The following is a 26,864-nucleotide window of genomic DNA, read 5'->3' on the forward strand; positions in this document are numbered from 1 at the left end:
TGTTTGGTGCATGGTTTTGAGAGGAGGCGGAGTTGGAGCAGGCGAGTGACAGCAGATCGGGTGTTTGGTGTCCCCTGTACACGGGCAACGGCAGCGCCCACCCACTTAAGGGGGTGCTAGCAGATCAGCTGTTTGGTGGGGGGTACCTGCGTACCTTGGTGCTGTAGCCCGTGGATTTTAACTGCTTTATCAGTATATTTTTTTTACCGTTTTTTCCCCCCATTTTGCACTGCATTGCCTCCCCCTTGTTTTTGTTGCAAGAAAGCAGGGTTGCAGCGGCAGGTCTGTGTCTTGCAGGGTGGGGGTCTGTCTCTCTCCAGCAGTCAGGAGACATGACTCTGGAGTCCATCATGGCGTGCTGCCTCAGCGAGGAGGCCAAGGAAGCCAGAAGGATCAACGATGAGATCGAAAGGCAGCTCCGCCGGGATAAGAGGGACGCCCGCAGGGAACTGAAACTGCTGCTGCTGGGTGAGTGTGTTTGCTCATGGCGGACGGTGCCATAGGTTGGGGGGGTTGGGTTGCTCGGAGCCTGGGCCCTGATCATGCACATGTGTACAGCACCCCTCCCTGTTTCATGGCTGTCCATTCATCCGCCCAGCTTGCCTCACACACGCAAATTAATCCACCCCAGTCAGGGCACCCGACCCGCCCGTGCTGCTCACCGGGATTCACGTACATGGCACACTACGTATAGCCAGCCCTAAGTGGCACCACGAACCGTGCATCTTTGCAATAATTTAACCAGTACACAAAAATGGCTGTTCGTTATGGCTGTTGTATAGAATCTTTCTATATATATATCCAATCATTACGCACCCTATATGCAGTAGGTACTATATCCTTCTCCTTCATATACCTTGGAAGCTTTCTCCTGTGTGTGTCTGTCTATGTATGTATATAAATATATATATATTATTGCAACTATGTCACCCTATTGCAATTGCTTCTAGTGTATATGGTTTCATATCCCAGCCATAATCTGTTACAGGCCTACTATATGCTGAGTGACAGATGGCAAGTGATGTATAAATCTTACACCGTTGACATACCCTACATAGCAGTATTCAGGTATACATAGCCCAGTGTTCGGACTGGTGATGTATGCTAACTTGGCATCTTCTAGAAAAAAAATATTAGATTTGCATTATTCTGTAGAACGATGTATCGCACAAGGTTCGCAAAACCGCATTTGGTTTCCATGCATGCTCATTGGTAACCGTGCTACCGTAAGATATGGAAAAATAAAAGTATACGCAGAATGCAACTCGCATAGGATCATTGATGGGTGCAGAATCTGTATGATGTATATTAGGCTGCTTTCCCTTTTGCAGCTTTTTTTTCCCCTTCCATGTATGGTTGTCATCGTAATAGAATATAGTGTATTTAGAATGCTTTGTATCGGTTAACGTTACATTAATGCATAGACTATTCCCCAAACTGTTATGAATAACCCGTTTCCATTAAGGATGGGATGTTTAATGTGTTTAACGCAGAAGATATGTATTTATCTAAATCCCACGCATATGACCACCCTTCGGGTTTTATTTTCTATTCGCTTACGTTTCACACAGCTGCTTCTACAATGTGTTCTTTTTACATTGACGAGAACCATTAGCTATAGATGGCCGAGTTAGGCACTCTGCATATATGTATGTATGTGTATATATATATATATATATATATATATATATATATATATATATATATATATATATATATATACATGCAATCTATTGTTTCTTCCCCTTCGTAAAATGCCTGTGTGCTGGCGTCCAAAGTTAAAGATGGATGCTTGCTGTCAAGTGATGAAATGTGAAAATGGGGGCGAGCATGCAGTGTAGACACCTCACCACCGTGTGTAATGAGGGAAAAAGCTTTCTCTGCACCGACTAAAGCATGGCGCGTGCCAAACATGTACAGGAATATTCTATGTTTATTTCTGGCGTTGCGGAAAATAATGAAGGGGTTAAAAAGCCACCTACACGAGCGAGAGAAGGCATGGCGGTGTTTGATGCCTGGTGACAGGTTTAAGTGTCTGCATTGTGTGTGTGTGTGCGGTGCTTCCCGAGTGGGCTGCCATAGAGCCATTTCTTTATTCTTGCAATATAGCTATATAGAAATGATCAAGGGAACGGGCAGAAGAAGAAAAACCCTCTACAGTTGCTACGCCGCCATTGATGTGGCTTCGGATCTGCAACTAAAGTAAGCAGACGGCGATGCTGCCTGCATTGGCTGCCTTTTTGTTCATTGAAGCTGCAGACCGTTGATATGCATGCAAATCCTAACAGGCTAATATGTTAAATCCTTCCAGCAACTCTACAGATTAACACCCAGAAGAACGCGTAAAATTCGACTCATTTTCTTAAATCTGCTAATTTACAGCAGAACGTTATTCAAGAGACAGAAAAACTGGTTAAGTCTCCTTTGTTTTCTGTTTTACTTTGACAATTTTTAAAAAAAAATTTGTTTTGCTTGCTGGAGATACTTTGTAGCAGCTAGCGATCAAGGGTCAGTAACTACAACTCTCTAATCCTCATCCGAGAATTGGCTGCTCGGCGGATAGTTTAGAATGAGGTTTTCATGTAAATTGATTTTTACTTGCTCTGGATTTGCTGACACACCAGGTACCTGTGTCTGTTTTTAGTATTGGGTTTCAATGAGGTTAAGTTAATTGCTTTTATTACGGTTTAAATGTATTTGTTAGCGTCATCGTTTTTGATTCTGGATTGCCCATGCAGCCATCGTATAGCCAAGTACACTATTTGGGTGTATGCAGAAGAGCGACTGGTACCATCCGAAGTGGGATGATCACTGTGACCCTAGAGGATTATTATGCATTGTGCAGGCGATATGATCTTGTACCCCAAAAAACTATTTTTTTTGTACAACTCCTGGAGTGTTGGTAGAGGAGGCCAATCTTTTCTGCTGTATTTCCATATAGAATACATAAGTATTTGGAATAGTCCTGGTCACCGTCAGGGCAGTTTATCACAGGGAGAGATGCAGTCAGTCATCTTTGTTCTCCAAATATATGAAAAGGAACATGTTTTGTTTGGCTTTGACTTTATAACTTGTGTTGCAAGAAAGTACATTATAGGTAACTCCTATAGCTTCTGTGCTGCTTCAGGACACTTGGTTAGTTATTGGCATACACTTTCAATACGCCTTCAAACACATATAAAAAATATATTTATATATATATTTATATCACAAATGAGTGGTTTCTTTTCACTCAAAAATTTCATGTGGTTTATTCTTGTATATCAGGAGAAATTTTTTTTTTTCCTTATATATCTTTATCTTATTAAACTACTTTTTAACCTCATTGTAATCCCTGCATGTAGGTATGAGCTACAGCTGCAAACATCAGGTCCTGGAGCTAATGATGATTGTAAGCCAGGAACATTAGAAACATATCTGCAGAGTTTTGATGAATTGCATACTTTTGGTGTCTTCAGGCACATTGTTAAATAGGATCTTTGCATAAAACAAATTCTGTGGATGCATTGAAAACAAACCAAACAAATAAAAAAAAAAAAAAAAAAACTACCTAAAGCCATTCCGATATTAGGAGGGCTATAAACGGTTATTTATATAGATGAAACCATGCATTTGCCTTCTAGTGACATTTGCAGAGCGGAGAAGATGCCGCAGATGGGGTGTAGCAACCTATTGTGTCTGCATGTACAGCTTTTGCAAGCTTTCTTCTTAAATCAAATGCAATACATTTTGTCTACATTTTAACCCATTTGAAGCAGTTATTTCTGTATGGGTTTTCCTCGCATTCCCGTGCAGCCATTTACGTGGGATCCTCTTCCTATCGGGGAATTCTGAAATTCCCAAGAGGGTTTTTAATATTTGTGGCTTTAAAATTTTGCACCTGGTTTAAAAAAATAAATAAATAAATAAAATGGCATTAATTCTATTATGTAGAAATCGGAATTACTCTATTACTTGTTGATAATTTTAGTGCAAAGTTTCAAAGTGATGTAATCTCCATGGCAACCAATGGGTTCTTCTTGCTGGTTGGTTTCTATGGTGATAATCACTTGTCATAAGAAACCTACAACATTAAACTTTCCATTCAATTTAAAGTGTGGCAGCAGATTCAATAGTACTATTATAGTAGGGGAGAACAAGAATACACAATAAAACGAAAATATGTTTTCCTATTGGTATAGGAGGAGAAGACATTACAACCGCCACAAAAAATATATATATAATATATATGGTGTGCGTCTAATATATATATTTTTGTCTGAGATCTATCATTAAATTGTAAGCTTGTGAGAAGGTCCGTTTTTCTCTTATATGTAATCTATCAGCTTGTCTTTAGATGATGTAAGGCTGTCAATCTTTTCTCCATAAAATCAGAGGACTTGGTCAATCTTTCAAAAGTGCACAAAAAGCTTTAATGTCACACATCAGTCTGAGTGGGGGGTGAGTCCTGCCCAAAACCTCCTATTTGAACTTTGTGGTGAAATGGGCAAATGTTTGTCAGGGAACAAACTTTTTTTTTTATTTTTTTTTTATTTAATGTTGGCACTCCATTACTCCGAGCTAGGAAAGTGTCTGAGACTTCATATTAGTCACTACCTATGGGATGAGAGCGTGCTGGAAACTGGTACTAACTGCAGTGGGAGCCATTTCTGTGAATACGTGTGTCTCATTGGACGGCCCTGGAACTTGCACTGGAGTTAGCTGGCAGATCATATGCTGTATGTGCACACTGGTAAGCAGAAGATATGTTCAGCCACATATATATCAGAGAATATATTCTCTAAGCCACGGAGTTGTGGCGGACGCAGCGCAATTTTGATGACCACCCCCACTCGGCTCTCAGGAAAAGCTTAGTCGGTAGACTGGCAGCTAGTAGACTTTGATATTTGATATAGATTAGTTCTATAGAACAGGCAGTTATTGTGGTTTGCAGGTTTTCTCTGTGTGGTTACCAAAGCACATCCATGGTTGTGTAGTAAAAGAGAACTGAAGAACGTACGTCTCAAAACTTTTCCTGCCATGTGCAAAAAAAGTGGTAATTTAGTAACGTGACTACATGATGTAAATGCGTATTAATTGCATGTTCATTTGTGGCATATTGCTTGAGACTATGGTAGCTTAACTCCTTTTACAGGAAACCCAACAGACATTACGTGTTGCCTGGCTTTATTTGCTTTGGTGCCATTAACAATGTTTTTTTGGCACTGACTTCCTTCGTAACTGCAATTCTAAATTGGATCTTGTATCAGCTGTGTTAAGAGTTACTGGGCTTACTGCTTCCATTATCAGGAAATAAAATCTGCTTTTAATGACATTTATAAAATGTCTCCAGCGACCAGCTGGCTTGACTTGTGCAATGGCTGGTGAATAGAATGAATTTTTATCTAGGATCGTTAAGTAACGTGATTTCCCCATTCCTTATTCTATCGTTTATATACCTGTTTGCTGCTAAGAGAAGGTACAAATAAAGAAGCTGTTTTTATTTTTGAAAGAAATGTAAAAATATTTTATAAAATTAAATCATAAAAAAAATATAATTTTAAGCATCACTTTATGTATATTTAAGTTTAAAAGTGTTGAGACTCTCATCCCAGTGCTGTTATGCTCTGGCTGTATGAGCACTGCTTTCCATTATCCATTGCTGGAGCCATCTTGTATTGGTCCCTGTAGACCCGTCCCTTCTTTGTTCCTATAGAAGTGTGTCTAGCCCTGTCTATACACATAGATAACTGTGAAGCATTTCATTTAAGAATGGTTCTTGGCAGAAACACTGGACAATGAGGCTTAAAAAGTGTTTACGTGATCATCACATGTCAACATTTTGAGGAGCAGTTAAAAAGTGATGTGATTAGTTTGGTATTCCCTGAGGTACTGGCCCAATCCTATTTGTCACTCTATTTTACCAAACATGACCACAAATGTAAAGGAACTGGAGAATGTTCCATTGGCTTCCATGGTGTTCATGTCATATTTTGAGCTCCTTTCCCAAAATATCTCCAACAGTGGTGACCTTCAGGTGCTGCTGGTAATGCAATTAATTGAAATACAAAGGGAAGGGACCCTTCCACGATACACCACACTACCTAATATACACATGTATGAATTTGGGTGTTTCAATCAGACCCATTGGAAAAGGTGTTTAAAATCAAGCACCTAGCCAGTCTATGCAGTCTACATTTACAAACATTTAGTGAAAAAAACAAGTCTTTCTGAAGAACTCTATTTAAGCATAGTATCGTGATAGGAGGCCACCTTTACAAAAAGGCAGTTCATGAAATTTCATCCCATCTACCCAACTGTAAGTGGTATTATTGGAAAAGAGGAAGTGTTAAGGAACAGCAGCAACTCGGCCACAAAGGGGAAAACAACGTAAAGTCACAGAGAAGGGTCACTGAGTGCTGAGATGCATTATGCGTAAAAGTCACCAACACTCTGCCGATTCCATGTATGAAGATTTCCAGACTTCCACTGGCAATCGGCACAAAAAACGTGCGGCAGGAGTTTTATGGAATGGGTTTCCATGGCCGAGCAGCTGCATGCAAGCCTTACATCATCAAGTACGATGCTAAGCATTGGATGAAGTGGTATAAAGCATGCCGGCACTGGACTCTGGAGCAGTGGAAACGTGTTCTGCCGAGTGACTAGTTGCGCTTCTCTGGCAGTCTGATGGGCGAGTCTGGGTTTGGTGGATGCCAGGAAAAGCTTACCTGCCTGACTGCATTGTGCCAACTGTAAAGTTTGATGGAGGGATAACGGTATGGGGCTGTTTTTCAAGGGTTGGGCCTCTTACTTCCAGTACTACATATATATTATATATATTTGTTTCAAAAGCTCCACATGTTAATTAATCAAAGCCTAAGTGCACAGAAATTGACATGATGCTAAAGAAGTGTTTTTAGTTCTCTGGTGAGCATGGGTTATCCTAGTAAAGACTTTTATGGATTTTCCCACCTATGCCCATAAAAGAGCACATTCTGTGCTTGTGGTAGGGATATTGAGGATCACAGAGTCCAAACAATGTGTTATTGAGGTTTTACATTTTCTAATGTAATAATGCTTTGTTTTTTAGGGGGAGGGAAGCAACTTTCAGAAAAATTGCAGTATTTCCAAAATATTTTGGATGAACATTTAGTTGTTCAAAGTGGCCTTGCTTGTTATAATATATGCCTTGCATTTTCCTCTAAAATATTGTGCCTGGCCCAGGCTTTCCAACCGTTTGGCTCTTGACTGTCATATGAAAGACGTAAAGTTGATCTCTAATGGCAGCCCGTTCTTCTTTCCCCCCAAAAAATCCAAGTGTGGTTTCACTACTTCCTCTTTGTAGCTTGTGGCTTTTGTCCAGGCATTCCCATTCAGCACATTAGAACTCTTCAGTTTTGTGTAAATATGGTAATTGTTTTGGGGAAATTCCAGCCTTTTCATTTTAAGAGCCACAAAAAGAGTTTCATTCAGTTGTCTGTCGTCCTCAAAGGTGTGTCTACGCATGTGAAGTTGGTTGAATAACCTTTTGTCACAAAGCTTTCGCAAAGTATATAGAAAAGGGATTAATTCTATAGCAATAAAGTAACCTGTGGGGTAACTCTAAAGGGTTCTAATGATACTTAAGTATTTTATTCCAAATATTAAAACTGAAACTTTTTGTTTATGGTACTCTTTTAAGAAAAAAAACTGTCACTAGTGGTGTAAGAAGGTTTGAAATCTCTGCCTTAAACATCCAAGAGTCCATTACTTACACTTCCGATGCAGTGGTGGTAGCACCACGAGATTTCTGTGGGAACAGCAAGTCTCCGGGCTTGTCTTGTGTTTGTAGGTTAGTGTTTAATAATGTCTCTGCTACCCCCTTAGTTTTAAGTGGAGGGGTTGTCCATCCCCCTTTACCCCACCATGACTTATGTTATGTTACTTTCACTTTGAAAGCTTGAATTTTCGTTCGTCATGTTAATTCTGGAAGCTCATCCTGGTATTCTGCTATGTCATATGGTACACGCCATGAAGGGTGGGGTCTTTACTGGTCCTGCTTATAGTGAGCCCAGCCAAGAACAGCTTAAAGACTCATTTCCAGAGTGACAACATACAAAACCTTTACTAAACAGTTTTCTTTTTGGAGTCTTCGACATATTTTAATCTGTTCTCCTTATGGAAACATTAATGTTGTATTAAACTATTACAACACTTGTATTTATGTTTTTATAGCTTTATGTAATTTTTTTTGTGGAGCCATTTTATTCACATGTGGGAGGAAGCTGATTTTATCCGTGAAAATTGCTTTCCCGTGTCCAGCTGCAAAATATTGTTTAGAGTAACTTCAACTCAGTCAATGTTCTTGTACACTATTAAAAGCAGGTAGTGTAAAGAAAAATGCTTTAAATTACTAATGGCAAGGGGTTGGTTTTATATGAATAATGCTATGGAAGTCAGAAGTAGAAATAAGCATCTGCGGGTGATGATCCAAGGAAAATGGGCGCTATTTATTTATGAAATCCTCTTAACCAGGATGAATACTTTGAGGGGGGTTTTTTTCTTCCAAGTATGCACTTACTGTAGAAAGTTGACACACTACCTTGCCCATCTATGAATGTAACGTAAAAAATGTGAAGGTATGCTGTTTAGGTTGACTGGAACCGTTTTAAAACATGGGTAGGTAAGTATGAGAGGTGTGGAGTTCTTCTTGAATTGAGTGTTTAGATGTTGTATATCACAACAGTGTGTATTGAAGTGGCACTGGAGAACAGCATCACAACAAATCCTAAATGTTTAACTTTTGTTTCACTTGCAAGCTCAATAAGCCACACAAAGACAGCAGCATTTGAAGCTACACTGACCACTATCAGCCCAGCCTCCAAGGTTTCATGATGTGTAAACAGTTTGTTTCTAGTAGTGTTTTGTGTGTGTGTGTATAAATACATACAAACACACACTATCACTATATGGACAAAAATAGAGGGACACCGTACCATTACACCAAGAGTGACATTGCATTCTAAATTCATAGACATTATATGTAGCTATAACAGCTTCCACTCTTCTGGGAGGGCTTTCCACAAGATTTTGAAGTGTCTCTGTGGAAAGTTTTGTGCATTCATCCAGTAGAACATTTGTGAGGTAAGGCACTGATTTTGAACGAGAAGGCCTGGCTCGCAATTGCCATCCTGTTTCACCCCGAAGAGGTTCAATGGGGTTTTGTACGGGCCAGTCAAGTTCTTCTGCACCAAACACATCCAACCATATCTTTATGGACCTTGTTTTGTGCAGTGCTGGAATAGAACAGTGCCTTCCCCAAACTGTTCCCGTAAAGCTGGAAGCATTGATTTCCTTTTCCTGGAAGTAAGGGGCCCAACGCCTGAAAAACAGCCCCATACCGTTATCTCTCCTCCACCAAACTTTATAGTTTGCACAATGCCGCCAGGCAGGTAACATTCTTCTGCCATCTGCTAAACCCAGACTCTCCCATCAGACTGCCAAACAGAGAAGCACAATAATTAAGACTGCAACAACTAATCGATAATGAAAATCGTTGCCAAACATTTCATTATTGATTAGTTGAATTGATTTTATCGATTTATAAGAGGTCGGATAATAACACTATGATCCAGATCCCCGCAGCACTGCAGGGGACCCAGGTCCTCCTTTCTGACAGCCGGCGAGGCTTCTATGATGGAGCACCAGTGTGACGTAACCTTCTGGTGCTCCACCATAGAAGTCCCGGCGCTGCAGGGGACCCAGATCGTTCTCTCTTGCAGCCGGTGGGCATCTTTGCGATGCTCGCAGATTACCTCCGCTACTGCTTCTGCTGGGGCTTCTATGATATCCCCTCAAAATAACACACAGCCATTAATATCTACTTACTCTTCTGAGATACTGTGTGTGTGTAATATATATATATATATATTACACACACACACACACACACACACACACAGTGTGTCTGGCCAGTTTGACGCAGTAGATGTAAGAGAATGTGGGGTTTATTCAAATAAAAGTATTCTGCGGTTTCAACTCGACTACATTATGAGAAGACAGTGTGCTGATCTACAGCAAGATAGCCCTATATAATTCATAGTAAATTTGGAGCTGGGTTTGCTTGCAAACTCCAATCTCGGTAAATATTCTGTGTCATCAAGTGATGGCAAAAATGGCATTAACTCAAACCACAGATACAATCCGGAAAAACAATTTGAGCCGCTTATTCCGTGAAACTGTTATGCATTTCTTGTGTTGCTGCGTGTGCAGTGATTCAGGAGTATGCGGCATGTATAATGGAGTAATTGTCTGATAAGTTCATACACCCCATATCTTGCAGAGTAGCACCTTACATGTGATGGTCAGCAACTTGTAAAATATATTAGTAACCTTGTCTGAGTAGAGCTCTCAGACTTATTGCATGTAGTTCTTGTCCTATTTGCCTATTGTTCAGTGCCGTTGGCTATGATGGTGCGATATTAATCGATAAGGTCCTTGGTGTTTTTCTCACCAATACTGGTTTAAGCCACTCTGTTGAATTACCCTTTGATGTTTGTTCACTAAATCCAAAGCTGGCTCTAGTGTTTCTGATTTCATTACATATTAAAAAAGCCCAGTCCCAGTGAATTTGAAGTGCTTGGGTTGGCTTGTATAATGCATACCTAAATCCATGAGATTTTTTTAAAATCAACTAATCTCCTGAACCGTGCATTATGCTGGGCAAACTCAGCCCTTAATGCTAGGGTTGGCCCTTCGTCGTGTACAATGAATCCAGTGCGTCAAAACCACGACTCTCCTGTCAACCACTGCTTTAGTGAATAAACCCATTTAAGAATCCAGATTATGTAATGGAACCCATGTGCATCGTTTACTTGAGGACTTTTGTTTTGCACTTTTTGGCTGTTGATCTAGCATTTTGGAAAGCTTTTAAGAGCAAGTTCAGTAATAAAACCTAAATGCAGTAATGGTAACCACATTACTAGAAGCCTGAGTGCTTCACTTTAGTGCTTGCTCCGTGGGTTTTTAAGTGTTTGTGGGTGTAAGCATTGAGCCCATTCCTCTAGTGCTTTACTTTTTATATGCTTGGCCTGATAAGAGTAGACGTATACAACACCTTGGAGATGTTCGCCAATGTCTCACATATTGGTAATTAAATGTAAGGCAGACTCAACCATTTTATACTCGTGTTTTCCATACATATCCCTTTATGTAGTTTGTGTATACAAATAGATTTCTATATATATATGCTGTACATTATTTAACCCCTTCAATCCCAGGGGTTTTTGGTACCTCAAAGCCCGGAGCAATTTTGCCATTTTTGGCAAATCGGTTCAGCGATGATTCTCTTTTCCTGTGAATAGTGTACCCATGTAAAGTATATAGTTTTTTCAAGGAGAGATAGAGCTTTCTTTTGATACCATAGTTGGATGATTAGCTGAAAATTTAGAATTAGAAATTTAGTAAAAACTAGCAAAAATTAGAAAAAAACACCTAATTTTTTTTTAATTTTCCCTCTGAATCCTCACAAAATTAGGTAAAGTGAGAGAAAATTCCATCCAAATGTATCAATTCAGGTGTCCTGATTTCAGAAATACCTAATTTATATAGAATTTTCATACTTTTCCAGCACATAAAGCCAACATACTATAAGGTGTACATTACTTTATACAAAGCCGTTAAATTTTTACATTAGGTATGATGGGACTGCAACTCTAATTTTAAACAAATAAAACAAAAACACCCACAAAGGTATATATTTCTGTAAAGCAGACAATCCAGGCTATCCTATCAGGGGTATTTGGGCACCAATCACTGTCAAAGGTGGCCACAGAAATTAGTTCCTGCACTTTTTTCAACAACGCGTCTTAATATTTTGTAGTATTCTTAGGATTTTTTGTACGGGGTATGTGTTACGGCAGAGAAATCTATCCTAAATTGTTCAGCCGCCTCTCCTGATTACGGAAATACCCCACATGCCTAGTTTTTTTTTTTTGTCGTTTTCTGGACATTACAGGGCACAAACGGGACCATGCGCGTTATAGATTCCAAACGTGAAATTTTCACATTTTGCTTTAGTAGACCTATGTTTCATTTGGGGCTGTTTAGCACCCCCCTAATTATAGATACCCCAATAAAAGTATATATTTCTGAAAAGCAGACAACCCAGAGTATCTCATCAAGAGCATTTGGACATTTTCCTTGCAGCCATTTGGCCATCAATCACTGCCAAAGTCAGCCGTAGCAATAATTTCATGCGCTTTTTTTGCCAACACATGTGTTGCTTAGGATATTTTGCACATGGTATATGTTATGGCAGAGAAATCCAGCCTAAAGTGTTCAGCCGGCTCTCCTGATTACGGAAATACCCCACATGCCTAGTTTTTTGTGGTTTTCTGGACATTACGGGCATAAGTTGTAACGTGCTGGCATACTGGATCACTGATTACGGAAATACCCCACACGCATAGGTTTTTTATGCATATGGTTATTTATGGATTTTTTTTTAATTTGTAGGGCAAAAACTTATGGAATTGTTCCAACTAAAAATACCCCCCTGTGGCTCACCCTAACACACAAAAAAATAAAAAGTATAACGGAAATTTAATAATCTACCTTGGTGTGGTAGATCATGAAGCACTCATCGATGCAGAGTCCTGGCAAAGAGGGACAGGAAGGGCAGTGGTACCTGGAGTCCTTCCTAATACCCTTTTTGTAACAGACTCTGCATCTTTTTTGAGGCTTCTGTTTGGCACCAGTGGTGGGGATTGCAGAAGGAAAATGCCTGCCGGTAAGACGCAGGACATTGTCATCCTGCACGTTAGGGTTTGCCTGCTCAAAGAGGATATCCCTCAGGATTTTCAGCTGGAACTCTAGGAAGGTGTAGATCTTCCCAGTGGCACATTTCTTGTACAACACATATGTGTTGTACATGGCAACCTGGGTGAGGTAAATGGCCACCTTTTTGTACCAGGTCTTGGTCTTACGCAGCACCAGGTACGGCTGCAGACACTGGTCAGAAAGATCTACACCCCCCATGTTCTTGTTGTAATCGGTGATGCACTGAGGCTTGAGCCCCTGAGCATCACCTTCCCCACGTACACTGACAGATACCACCTTCTCATTGTGTATAGTGGAGAGGATATACACATCCTTCCTGTCAGTGTACCTGAGGGCCAACAGCTCCTGACTGCGCAGAGCACTGGTAGTGCCGCGCTTCTGTTTTGGGTACGTAAGAATTTTAGGATAACCCTTGCGGGTTGGCCTAACAGTGCCACATGCCGGGGTCTGCTGTAAAAATAAAAAATGAAACAAATCTGGGCTGGTGTAAAAGTTATCCACCCAGAGGTGGTAGCCCTTATTCAAATAGTGTGGGACCTGCTGTCCCCCTATCTTCCCACTAGTACCCACAGATTGTGGGCAGCCAGGGGGATCAAGGTGACTGTCCTTCCCTTCATAGATTCTGAAGGAAACAGTATATCCCGTCCCACTCTCAAAGTTTATATAACTACACCGTACCTCGAGCGCTTGGCCGGGATATACTGTTTGAAGTTCAGTCTACCCTTGAATAGGACCAGGGACTCGTCTATAGCCACATTTTGATCGGGGGTATAAATTTCAGGGAATTTACTTGAAAAATAATTAATAATGGGCCTCAATTTATATAAACGGTCAAATTGGGGGTGCTCTCTAGGGGGGCATTGGGAATTGTCGCTAAAATGTAAACATTTTAGGAGCTCATAGTACCTGTTTCAGGGCATTATTTGGGCAATATAATCGCATAGTGGGCTTTTTGACAATGCCCATCATAAGGGTCAGTGGGGTACCAGGTCTGGCTTCTGTCTCCTTGGTCAGCTGCCTGACACTGGGCTGCATAGATGTTTGTTTGAGGTGCTAGCAGCTCAAAAAACTCGGGGGAAAACATTAAATTGTAAAATGAGTTTGGCTCACTAGCATCAATGTCCCATCTGATGCCAGGAGTCCCAGTAAAAGCAGGGATTACTGGGTCAATCATATTTGGGGGCACCCAATTATATTTAGTCGGGCTCTCCACGCCCGGCTTTAGCAGATGGACCCTGGCCATCATCTTCTTCCTCTGACTCAGACGTAGATCCATCAGATACTGGATCAATATCTGATGCAGTCAGTGGCATCGTCGTCTGACGCAGTCAGAGTGGCTTCATCATCAGACTGAGTGAGGAAGTCATAAGCCTCCTCAGCGCTGAAGTCACGTTGCGCCATTGTACAGGACACCTACCTACCCAATTTCTAAGACACTACACTATCCCCAATTCCCTCTAACCACCCACCAAACTAAACCCAATTTTTAATTTTTTTTTTTTTTTTTTTTTTTTTTTTTTTTTTTTTGGAGGATTGTGGGGAGGAAAGGGTGGGTTGATTCTGGATAAGACAGGTAGTAGGGGTTTATATATGTGGTTTTTCACAAAACGCTGCAGCTCTGCACAATGATCACTCTCTCATTCTCTCCTCCCCCAATAATGGAGGAGAGAGGAAGAGAATCTGCAGTAACGGTCACACGATCGCTGTGGTTGGTCATCAGCCCGGATGTGGGGCAGTCCCCCAAGGCTAATGACATACTGGAGGGAATGCCAACGGGAATTTCCAACTATAACAGTTTACCGGCATTCATGCCGGTAACTGTTATAGCTCCCTCATCGGAGGGATCGGGTAGCCCAGCAGGGTCTAGATAGACCCTGCAGGGATACCCTGTCCTCCCGTGAGCTACCAGGTCACGTCGGTAGCGACGTCACCTGGCAAGGAAAGCTTGATCGAGCATTTCGGGCAGCAGAAAGCCCGCAACGCTGGCTTCTGCTGCCAGGGGGGAGTCCAGGCTGTCGTTTGATGTGTCCCTGACGCTGCACAAAGGGCTGGACGTACCGGGACGTCCATAGGGGTTTCTTTGTGGGCGTTTTTTGGACGTCCCGGTACGTCTATAGGGGATTGAAGGGGTTAAAGGCTAATTTGAAATTAATTTTAGAAGGGGATGCTGCTATATTGTCTCACAATCTTAGTCGGCTAATATGTTTTTTGTTTTTTCTCTCATTATTTTTCTATTATAGCAAGTATGGCTTCCACTTTGCTCCCTTGTTGGTTTTTTTCTTTGAATGTAGAATATTTGCTGGGTTTGAATGTATCTCATTGTTCTATAGCCTAAAAGTCACAATAATGTCTATAGAAACCGTAGAAATCTGAAAATCTAAGACTCTGGTCTTAATTAAGTCTTTGAGGTTGTCTTGGCTTCAGGATACCTTTATGCCTATCCAATGGATGTTTAAATTCCCTTGCTTTATTACTCCAGGGGTCGAGAAATTTGGTTTGGATCTAGGACCCAGCCAAAAAAGTAAGGAGCCGACACTCACAACCCCCCCCCCACCCCTTCATGCTTTTTATTTTCCTGGCGACTTTTTTTTTTTTTTTTTATTAACATGACACACCATACAGTAACACACTCTAACATTCTGTGCTCATGTACACACATGCTAATACCATGCACCAATACAACACTATATGCTAATGCCATACAGTAACATAAACACTAGGGCTGCAACTAACTATTTTCATAATCTATTAGTTGGCTGATTTTTTATTTTTTTTTTTTGATTAATTGATTAATCGGATAAAAAATTTTTTTTCATTTATTTAAAATTTTATAAAGTAACCTAGGATGTTAAAAATGGCAGAATAAAAAAAACTTTTATAAAAATGCATTTCTTGTTTTTATTTCCCAACCTGCCCCCCCCCCAGTTAGGCACATTTGAGCCCAGACATGCCACTCCACCCTGCCCACATATGGCTTATATACCCTACATGCCGTATACCCCCCTGATATGCCATATTGCACTCATAGATTTGCAGACTTGTTCACAGACACAATACTTTTATAAATAAATACAGGGTTAATCTTCACTGCCCCCAGGATTTAGATTCCCCTCAGTTTGATCCCCCTTTACCTCTAACTGCACCTTAAGTTAACCTTATTAAATTAACCCTCAGTCCTCAGCATTAAATTAACTCTAAAGACCCCATCAACCATAACTGCCCCTAAATGAACCCTAAACACCCCATTAACTATAACTGCTCCTAAATTAACCCCCATCTCCCCTAACTTTCAGCAGCACAAATATTAATTTTATACTCAGATGAGCTTCTGAGCCATGTGGACGGTATAGGAAATGGGCGGGGTCAATTGATCATTTGGCCCCGCCTTTATTTCTCCCTGTCCCTCCTTGCAACCAATCAGCAGTGACTGCAGGGAGGGACTGGTAAGTAGGAACTGCTGCTGTGTATCACACTGAAACGGATTATAAAACGAGGGGTATTTTCCAGAGCATTTGCTCAGAAAAAACCCTCATTTTATAATCGATAAAAATCGATTCAACTAATCGATAATGAAATTCGTTGGCAACGATTTTCATTGATTAGCGATTTTATCGATTAGTTGTTGCAGCCCTAATGTACACCATACATGCAAGCACCACACTCTAACACTATGGACACACATGCACCAGTTTTGTCACTACAATACAGTAGACATACATATACACTCAATCTGATACCTGGCACTATACATACATTGACTCTGACACTGCAGTATAGAGATACTCACACTGACTCCAGCACTATAGATTTATACGCATACACACTGACTCTGACACTATAGTATACACTACCCCCCATCCCCCTCTGCCATCATGAATCCAGCACCCTGGATACCATGGATTACATGACCCTGCTGGGAGACTTGCCCCCACAGGAAACCATAGGGTCTCTCTGCAAAACCCTTGGTGCCATGGCGACCTGACGTTTCAAGTGGGAGACTGTTTAATTTATGTACTACCCTGTCTGTAAAGTAAAACTTCCTTACATCACATCTACACCTCTGACTCAAGTTTTTAGATCATGTCGGGGTTTTTTTTGTCCCCCCCCCCTCCTCTTTTGGAATAAACTTTACTCTTGTACTTTTGTTAAATCCCTTTAAGTACTTAATGTTCTCTCTACCCCTCCTCCTTATTCCCCCCCCCAAGCTATACATATTAAGTTCCCTTACTTCTTATCCTGCAAACCATACAGCATTTTAGTAGCCCTCCTTTGAACTATATGCTCATATGGATTTCAACACCTTCCACAATGTTTTTGGCTCCTGGTTATTACTGGTTTGGTGGTAAAATACTGGCTAGATGGGAATGTGTCTTGGACCCCTGGGTGTATATACAGCTAGATACAAAATCACTAGAAAACACTAAAAAGGGAAATTGCGTACACTAAATTCTAGTATGTCTGCATGTGCTGGTCCATGGCTATTCTATTGAAGTGGGCGAATTTGTAAAGTTTATGTACAATATACTAAGAACACTGGATGTGAGTTTTTGATGTCTTTGTGAGTGCCTTCTAAACATCCTACTCCCGTACATCTTTCCTCCTCTTAACATCATCTCTCCTCTTTGGAATATGATCTCATGTTCATTCTGCAACCACTTCATTTCAATATATTCTCATAATATGAAAACGTGGAATTAAATGTGGATGTACTTTTGAGGCCCAGCAAGTGTGACTTTACAGTCTGTCCACTGCTGCCCCAGCTTTAAAGAATCGGGAGGATGAGCTGTCTTGGTCCCTATTTCGATAAAAGAAATCACCACCTCGTAGTTTAGATATAATTAACGATCCTTTCTAATTTGCTAATCACTCAGGTTTAAACAAAACACGTTTCTACTTAATAGATGTAGCTCTGTCCAACGCAATCTAATTATGTGTAGAGAATGTAATCCTGCTAATTTACTAATGAGTCTGTAGCCAGGCTTGTCAGACCCCAGGAGACGATGTTGCCAGTGTCTGTGTGCAGGAAGCCTCAGAAATCAGATGTCCAAACGGCAGATCTATTGCTTTTAATTTTATGTTTCCTTGTAACTATTAGAATACTAATGGTTATTAATGGCTTGTTTGGAGCCATACAGCATAACATGTGGTTTTACTTGATTATTAATCAAGAAATTCTTGGCAGTAGAGCTTAACGTAGCCAGTGCTGGTTGTATATTGTTGATGGACTTTAGGGTTTCACCTAAAGTTTAGTTGTACTAAAGCGTAATGTGTGACAAACTAGTCGTGTCTGTTGAGTTTCTTTTGAGCGATGAGAAAATGATACCTTCTTTCTTGTTTGACCATGATACAAATGATAGGGCGATGTGGGTGACCTACAAGAAGCTATAAGAAATATTAGTTGGAATTGGTCTATGAACTGGTAAGACCTCTTGGGGGTTGTTGTGGGGAATGTGTATTGTACAGTAGTGGTTAGGTGTGTTTACCAAGGGTTATTTTATTTTTATTTAAATTGTTTCATAATTTAGTATAGGTGGATGCATATTCATTCATGTATCTATCTTTGGTTTTTCCCCCCCCCCTCCTCTTGGAAAAGTAGAAATAATAGTTAATGGATCTAAGGGAAACCAAATGGACTAACTGTTCATTAAATGTCCAATCTTGAGATTGTGTGTGTGTATGTATGTATATATATATTACAATGCCGTGTAGTAATTTGAAGAAAAAAAAAATCATTGCTATAACCATATGTGACTAGGTCTCCCCCGTCTCTGGGTCAGTAGTTATTCTAGAACTTGCGGCCAGTTGTCAGGGAAAAGACCAGAAATCGTGGTAATGCATAAGCATTATGACGGAATGGGAAAACGCTGTTTACTAAAGAAAAACTGAATGTTTTAATACTATATTGCTTGCTTTAATATGTAATCCTGCATTATTTTATTTATCGTATAAAACTGTAGAATTTGGGAAAGTGCTCACGCTTTTATTTTGAAGAATTTGCTTGTTCATTTCTCTTTTCTTAGATAACAAGTCATTTATACTTTATTTGCTTCCTGATTAATTGACAGTTATTTTATTTGCATGTTCCTTTTCTTACAGCCATTGCTGGCCAGTTTAATAGATACAACACTTTTTGTGTCATGGAGTTCTGGTGGTCTTTTTATTTTTTTATGGAGGTGCTTGTAATTCCTGACAAAGCAGAAGCAGACTTGATGATGTCCTGTGAAGTCTAGGTTTTAATCTTTGGGTTTTCTGTGGTGCTTTGTTCTGTGTCATCCAATTGAATAGAATCTTGTATGTGTTCTTTTTAAATTGAAAGTCCCGTTGGTAGAAAAGTATATATAATTTGAGCATAGAATATAGTGCTAGGTACAGTAATGTAGGTTTACAAAACATGGTTTTATCTCCTTTTTGTTCCAATTTCTTTTCTATGCAGACCTGAAGGCTGCCATTGTTCAGTCATCTGATATTTTGACTGACTTTGCCTGCTCAAGAGACATAGCGCTAAACCTATTCACCAGCTCCAATGTGAACCTATGTAGCCCTTCGTTACGCCTTCAAAGATATACCAATAAAAATACAAATATCGAACCTGTTTCTGAAAGCAAATTTCTTTTGATAAAAGGAGGGAAAATAAAACAAGAAACACTCCCCCCCCCCCCCCTTGTTTTATTTTCCCTTGGAGGGACTTGCCAGTATTGACCCTTGATAAGGAGCATTGACGTGGGGAACGCTCTTGTAGACTTACCCTTTAGTTAATAGAGGCCATAATGTCTAGTTGGGTGATTAACATAGAGCCATTCCATTGTTGCAGGTAGTCAGGAGGTTTGGCTAATATGCAGCTTTCTGAAAGTGTTATTTCGTTATTTACACGGTGGGAGTTCCCCCAATGTTTAATGATGCAAGAAACCCAAACGTAGTATCTCTAGTCTATGTTGGTACCTTTTTCATATGAGTCATATGAGCCTCAGAGGTCTTCTAAGAGTCCATCTGAATATTAGACCTCTGAAGTTCCTTGAACTTATGTGACTCTGCATCTCTTCTTTATTGCTTAATGGCAGGTGTAAACTTGAACTAAAGACTCTATCTTCTCGTTGGCCGATACTGCTGTATCTTTTGGACTTGAAAACACAAATATGTTTCTTCAGTAAAGACTTTTAGTATCTAACATGTAACTAAAATGTCAGAGGAATTTGTTAAACGTTAACAATAAGCACCAAGGAACCCCATTAATGTGCCTCGTGTATTGTGGAAGCATGAATGCAGGAAAAAACTACAAACTTTCCTTTACTCAAATAAATATTATTTCTAAACAAATAGTTACGTGCTTCACGGTATTTATAGATCCCATTGAAAGTTTAACACTTGCAAGTACTTCCTTTTTATACCTTCTGGTGGTTGAACATAAAACCACAAATTATTTTGACTGTTTAATAAAATAAACATGCACCACACATTTTGCCACTTATGATTCAAAGAGAAATTCTTCTAATCTTACAGCATATTAGTGTCTTTTCACTTCTTTAGAGACTTGAGCAGTTTTTTGTGACAACGGTGATGTAGGAAGAAGAAGGAAAAAAAGGTTACTTTCAAAAGCCCCTTTTTAAGGCAAGCATGAGTATAATACATAATTATTACTGGCGTAAGAATAAAGAGATTTTTCTTTTATAAGACAAAGTAGGAAATTGTTTTGAAAATATTGCACTCTCCGGAATATGTCTGTTAGCTTCGTTGTACTGAATAACGTTCCATGCTGTCGTTAGTTTTTTTTTTTTTTTATAAATATCCCTTAAAACTGTATTGAGGAGATTAGCAGGATCTAAAGTATCACTCATATAGCACTATGCTATCCTACCATCCAACATCACCGGGGGTTCTCCTGCAGACTAAATAATGCATCCTCTTATTTTGTGAAGAAATGGCCACCGTTCACAGAAATCAAAGACATTGGTAAACTATAAAAAGTACGCATCTGTGACAAGGAAACGGCACATCCCATTTGTTATCCATCTTGTCACAGACCAAGCTGACGGTTGCTCTAGCTGGTTTTGGGATGGCATAGTCATGTTTCTGCCCACCCCAGGTCATTTTGTTTTCTAATGCGGAACCCAGGATCCAGCCATTCATACACCTCAAGCCATGGGCTGCACCAAGGGTGCTCAATCCCTGAATAATTTGGTAGGCAGCCCCAAATGGAGACAATAATACTGGAGCATAATGCCTGTTGCTTCCTACTTAACCCCTCTTCCAGACCCCAGACTCCTAACTGTTATGCACACAGAGCCCCCATAACCCAGGCACCCAGTGGAGACACAACACACATTGTGATCCCGCAGTAGTAGCACCTTACAGAGAAAGCCAGGGCTCCGTATGAGGTATGCGTATGGTGTTAATGAGTGTGTGTGTTACTTTTTATGGTGTTGGCACGAGTATGTGTGTCAGTGTATGGTGTTATCATCCAGGAGTGAGCCTAAGGGTTGTGGCACCTGGAAGGGGAACAGAGTGCGTGCAAATGCATAAGTGTACGTGTGTTTGTATATGGGGTTTGAGTAAGTGGTTTTCAGAGAAAGTAAATTGAACCCGGCTAGGACTGACCTCACCATATAGGGGAACTAATGTTACCAATCTGTAGGGGGTTCCGTATTTCATTGCCATCTCTCAGCTGCACAGGACGCTGCAGAGACAGGAGCACCTGGGTTCTCCTGCATGCTGCCTGTGATACTGGTGGCACCACTTCTATACAAGCAGTGAAGCCACAAGAAAGTAAGTTGAAAAGCTGCCGGGTAAAGGTATATAGGGCTTTTATATTTGCTTGTCATGTTAGGAAAAATGTAATTATAAATTTAAGTATTAAATTATAATATATACTGTTTTATTCAATTATTTAAAAAAATGCAGGTAAATGTTTGATGTGCCAAGCAAATCGCAAAACATGTCACAATTACGATTCTTTAGCCCCAGATCTTTTTGGAACACCCCTGCATCAAGCCTTCATTCTTTGTCTATTACATGCATTGCTGCGTTGAAGCTTGCCAATGGCTTACAATTTGCGGTAAATGCTTTAGGAATGCAGACTCTACACCTAGAATGGCCTCCAGATCTTGTGTTTGCTCTCTTGCAGTGTGACAACTCATACCTGGTTAAAAAAAAAAAACAACTGAGAAGCCAATTCCATTACTTTTGGTCCCCTAAAATTGATTGACTATGTATAAAAATGGCTATATTTCTTACGTGAGTCAAAGTTTCTAACTGGTAGTACCCTAAATTTATATCTGGCTGTTCTCCTAGTCTTTATTTTACGTGAAGTCCAATGTATTGCAGTAATGCAGTACAGGCCCTGTGTCACTGTCTGAACATGTATGGACTGCACTGGAGATATAAAGCGCTAAGAAGAGTAAAATATTGCTGTGATAGAGCGCTGGTGAAGCCAACCATGTTGTACTTGCAAGCCTGGGTATACGCATGTTATATTTTTTTTATACCTATCAATGGTGCTACCCACCTCATTGCTATTCTTGTGTTCTATCTTCCTATTCTGTATGGGTGGACTAAACCTTGTTGCTTAGTAACCGTAAGAATTGGAAGGAAATGTTGCAGCTGCCCAGAGCCTGCTTGGAAAGCTCACACCATGTATATGTGACAGGGCATGAATTCTTTGCCTACTCCAGTGTAAGCCTCTATAATATGACTCCCTTACATCACACTACTTGAGAATGCTGGATATAATGCTATCTGTTGGCACCTCCAGTCAAACTGAGTGGCTTTCAGAACATAATTATTTTTTTTTGGTGGGTGCCAGAACAGTTGCAGACCTCAGGCTCCCGCTACTGGGCCACCAGCGAAAACAAAAATGTGTGGAGGGGAACTATACAGAATAACAATTTGGAATGTGAAAAGGGTTGGGACTGGGGAAAAGTGTGTGTCTGTGTATGCTGGGATCACCAGCATTTATGTATATATTTGTCTTAGATGAAGATCATATCATATTTTAAGTTACAATAATAAACACACACTCTGTTTTAATAGCACACAAATTATTGTGGTCTTGTCCATATCAAGGAATAATCACTTCAACAGGAGTTTGCAAACCTGGGGTCCAATCAATGAAGGTGTGTTGAGTTTAGTATTCTCAAGAAGCACCTGCTTCTGAGATTTCTCACAAAAATGAAATCTCAGAAGCCCTACAATCAAGGATTATTGATTTGCATAAAGCTGGAAAGGGTTACAAAGGAATCTCAAAGCATTTATATATTGATCGATCAGTCCGCAGTTGGACAAATTGTTTATAAGTGGAGACTGTTTAGTACTGTGGCTACTCTCCCTAGAAGTGGGCACCCAGCCAAGATGACTCCACAAGCATAGTATATATATTCAAGTAGGTAAAAGAACCCTAGAGTAACCCCTAAAGGCTTAAAGGAATCATTGGAACTGGTTTAACATCTCTATTCATGAATCTACCATAAGCATAACATTGAACTGACATAGTCCATGGTGAGACACCACAGACTAATCTGCTGCTCTCCAATTTATCATTGCTGTTCATCTGAAGTTTGCTGAAGAGCACCTTGACACTCAACAACGCTCCCGGGAAAATGGTTTTTTTTTTTTGTTTTTTTTTTTTTTTACTTGTACAACTAAGGTTCAATTGTTAGGCAAGAACATGCAGCACCACTTATGGTATAAAAAGGGCACTGCATACACACACAAAAACATCCCAATGGTGAAGTATGGCAGAGAACATCGTGATTTAGGCCTGCTTTGGTTCTTCAGGGCCTGGACAGCCTGCCGTCCTTAAGTGGACAATAAAGTCACAAGTTTATAAAGGTATTCTACTGGATAATGTCAAGATGGCTGTCCTTTTAGCTGAAGCTTAGTACCATTTGTATAATGCAGCAGGGCAGTAGAGCAAGTAAACGTACTACAGAATCTAGGTTTTGTAGTAGCCCCATTAACCTAGAAAGCTGTTCACACCAGATACCCTTGGAATATGGCTAAGCTTAAGCAGTTCTGTAAAGAAGGAAGGTCTGAATTTCCTCCTGAAAGGTGTGCAGGTCTCATCTATAGCTACCGGAAGTGCTTGCTTAAGGTAATTGCTGGCTAGTTATTAAATACAAGGGTTCCCTTACCTTTTCCACCAGCACTGTGAATGTTAAATGGGTAAAATAAAGGCATGAAATATTATCATTGTTTGTGTTATTAGCTTTTCTATACATGTGACTTAGATGTAGATTCGATCACATATTGTGAACAATTTAATGTACATAACCAGGTAATTTTAAAGGGTTCATCTACTTTTTCTTGCTACTTTATGTATGTACAATATTGTTCAAACATTTGTAGGCGGGTGTGAAAAGAGGCTGTAAATTAAGAATGCTTTCAAAAGTAGACAAGTTTTTTTTTTTTTTTTTTGTTTTTTTTTTTTTAATCATTTAACAAAATGTGAACAGAAGAAAAATCTTAAATCAATATTTGGTGTGGCAACCCTTTGCCTTCAAAACAGCATAAGTTCTTATAGGTACACTTAAACACAGGTTTTTTTTGTTTGTTTTTTTAACAAGCTTGGCAGGTAGGTTGTTCCAAACACCTTTGAGAACTAACCACAGTTCTGTGGATTTATGTAGCAGCAAGTTGCTTCTCCGATGCGTTGAGACCTGTGCTCGATGGGGGGGCCATACCGGCATTTCCAGGATTGCTTACAGCCAAAGTGATTAAGAACTATATATATTTGGGGTAGTTGCCACACTGCAGAATAATAATTTGGGGCCAATAAGATGCCTCCCTGATGGTATTGCATGAGGATAAGTCTGCCTGTACTTATCACTATCGAGGACACCATTAATTCTCACCAAATCCCCATCTTAATTTGCAGAACTGCAACCCTAAACTTGCAAGGAAGCTCCACTATGCCTTGCTGTTGCATATAAACACTAATTTTTGTACTGCTCTCAAGCCCTTCTGCTACAGCCAAATATTTCAAATTTAGACTCATCCCTTGCGAGCACCTGCTGCCGTTTTTCGGCGCTCCAGTTCCTCTGTTTTCATATATAGTATGGCCTTGTTTGGACATAAGTCCTCCAAGAAGACTGCTTCTGACCAGACCTGTCTGGACAGTAGATGGTTATACCAGGGTCCCACTGTTTTCTGTCAGTGCTGAGCTGATGGAGCTGCTGGGCATCTTCAGATTGGCAAGGGAAGTAAACCTAATGTGTTCATCTGTTGCACTGCTTCCTTGGCTGACCACAGTGTCTACGGTCCTCAACATTGCCTGTTTCTTTGTTTTGTCAAAAGAGAGAACATCAAGAAACCTGCAGTTGTGATGGCAAAGAGTGGCCCCCAAATATTGATTTTTCTTTTGCTCACTTCACATTTTGTTAAATGACAAAAAACCTATTCATGTCTACCTTTTGAAAGCATTCTTGCTTTACAGCATTATTTTTTTTTTTTGTGTGTGATTTTAGCGAGGGCTCTGCTATGTAACTTGAATGCAAAAAACATTGTTTTTAATAGGGCTGCAACAACTAATCGATAAAATCGATAATGAAAATCGTTGCCAACGAATTTCATTATCGATTAGTTGAATCGATTTTTATCGATTATAAAATGAGGGTTTTTTTCAGAGCAAACGCTCTGAAAAATACCCCACATTATATAATCCGTTTCAGTGACTCACAGCAGCAGCTCCTACTTACCAGTCCCTCCCTGTAATCACTGTGACAACTGGCCCCGCCCCCTTCCTTCTCCCAGAAGGCCAGAACCACATGGCTGTGACACTCATCTATCTGTAAGTATAAAATTAATATTTGGGCTGCTGAAAGTTAGGGGAGGTGGGGGTTAATTTAGGGGCAGTTATGGTTAATGGGGTGTTTAGGGGCAGCTATGGTTAATGGGGTGTTTAGGGTTAATTTAGGGGCAGTTATGGTTAATGGGGTGTTTAGGGTTAATATAGCAGCAGCTGTGGTTAATGGGGTGTTTGGGGTTTATTTGAGGCAGTTGTGGTTAATGGGGTGTTTAGGGTTAATTTAGGGGCTGTTGTGGTTGATGGGGTGTTTAGGGTTAATTTAGGGTAGTTGTGTTTGATGGTGTATTTAGAGTTAATTTAGGGGTAGTTATGGTTAATGGGGTGTTTAGTGTTAATTTAATGATGAGGACTGAGGGTTAATTTAATAAAGTTAACTTAAGGTGCAGTTAGAGGTAAAGGGGGGCAGACTAAGGGGAATCTAAATCCTGGGGGCAGTGAAGATTAACCCAGTACTTATTTATAAAAGTATGGTGTCAGTGTGATGCGAATGGGTCTGTGACTCTGAGGGGACTATGAGATATCTGGGGGTATAAGGCATATACGATATATAAGGCATATGTGGGAGGGCAGCGTGGCATATCTGGGAGGCAGTGTGGCATGTCTGGGGAGGATGGAGTGGTGTATCAGGGGGTATAAGGCATATCAGGCACAGTGGCATATGTGGGGGTAGAGTGGAGTGGAATATGTGAGAGGCAATGTGGAGTGGAATATGTGGGAGGCAGCGTGGAATATGTGGGAGGCAGCGTGGAGTGGCATATGTGGGAGGCAGCGTGGAGTGGCATGTCTGGGAGGCAGCGTGGAGTGGCATGTCTGGGAGGCAGCGTGGCAAGCCTGTGCTCAATTGTGCATAAATTGGGGGGGCTGGTTGGGAAATAAAGACAAGAAATGCATTTTATCAGTTTTTTGTTTTATTCTGCGTTTGTATTTAACATCATTTGTTTATTAAATTATTTTAAATAAATGAAAAATGTACATTTTTTTTATCCGATTAATCGAAAAAATAATCGGCCAACTAATCGATTATGAAAATAATCGTTAGTTGCAGCCCTAGTTTTTAATAATGTTGATACTCCTCTGTAGTCGCCTTTGCTCCTCTGTAGCCTCTTATTGGCTCCTACATTTTGTCCAGCTTAGTATATGCTAGAAGATTATGTAATTGTTTATGGCAGTCAACAGGATGTCTTCATAGGAAGCTTTTTTTTTTATTATTTATTTATTTATTTTTTAGGAGTGGAGATTTCGAGCCATGTTTTTCTTAACTTCCATCTTT

The 26,864-nt window shown here is 40.2% G+C and overlaps 1 protein-coding gene across 1 annotated transcript in view; it reads left to right on the forward strand.

The window, feature by feature from the left end:
* Positions 1–332: 332 nt before the first annotated feature.
* LOC149300579 (guanine nucleotide-binding protein G(q) subunit alpha) overlaps positions 333–26,864 on the forward strand; it is a 62,454-nt gene continuing 35,922 nt past the window's right edge. Inside the window, exon 1 of the mRNA XM_089485201.1 lies at positions 333–468. Coding sequence (XP_089341327.1) covers positions 333–468 — 136 coding nt within the window. The remainder of the gene's footprint in view (positions 469–26,864) is intronic.

The sequence above is a fragment of the Sceloporus occidentalis genome, unplaced genomic scaffold (assembly GCF_023333645.1).
Source record: "Sceloporus occidentalis isolate IW3139 unplaced genomic scaffold, rSceOcc1.0.p SCAF_24, whole genome shotgun sequence".
Taxonomy (NCBI): Eukaryota; Metazoa; Chordata; class Lepidosauria; order Squamata; family Phrynosomatidae; genus Sceloporus; species Sceloporus occidentalis.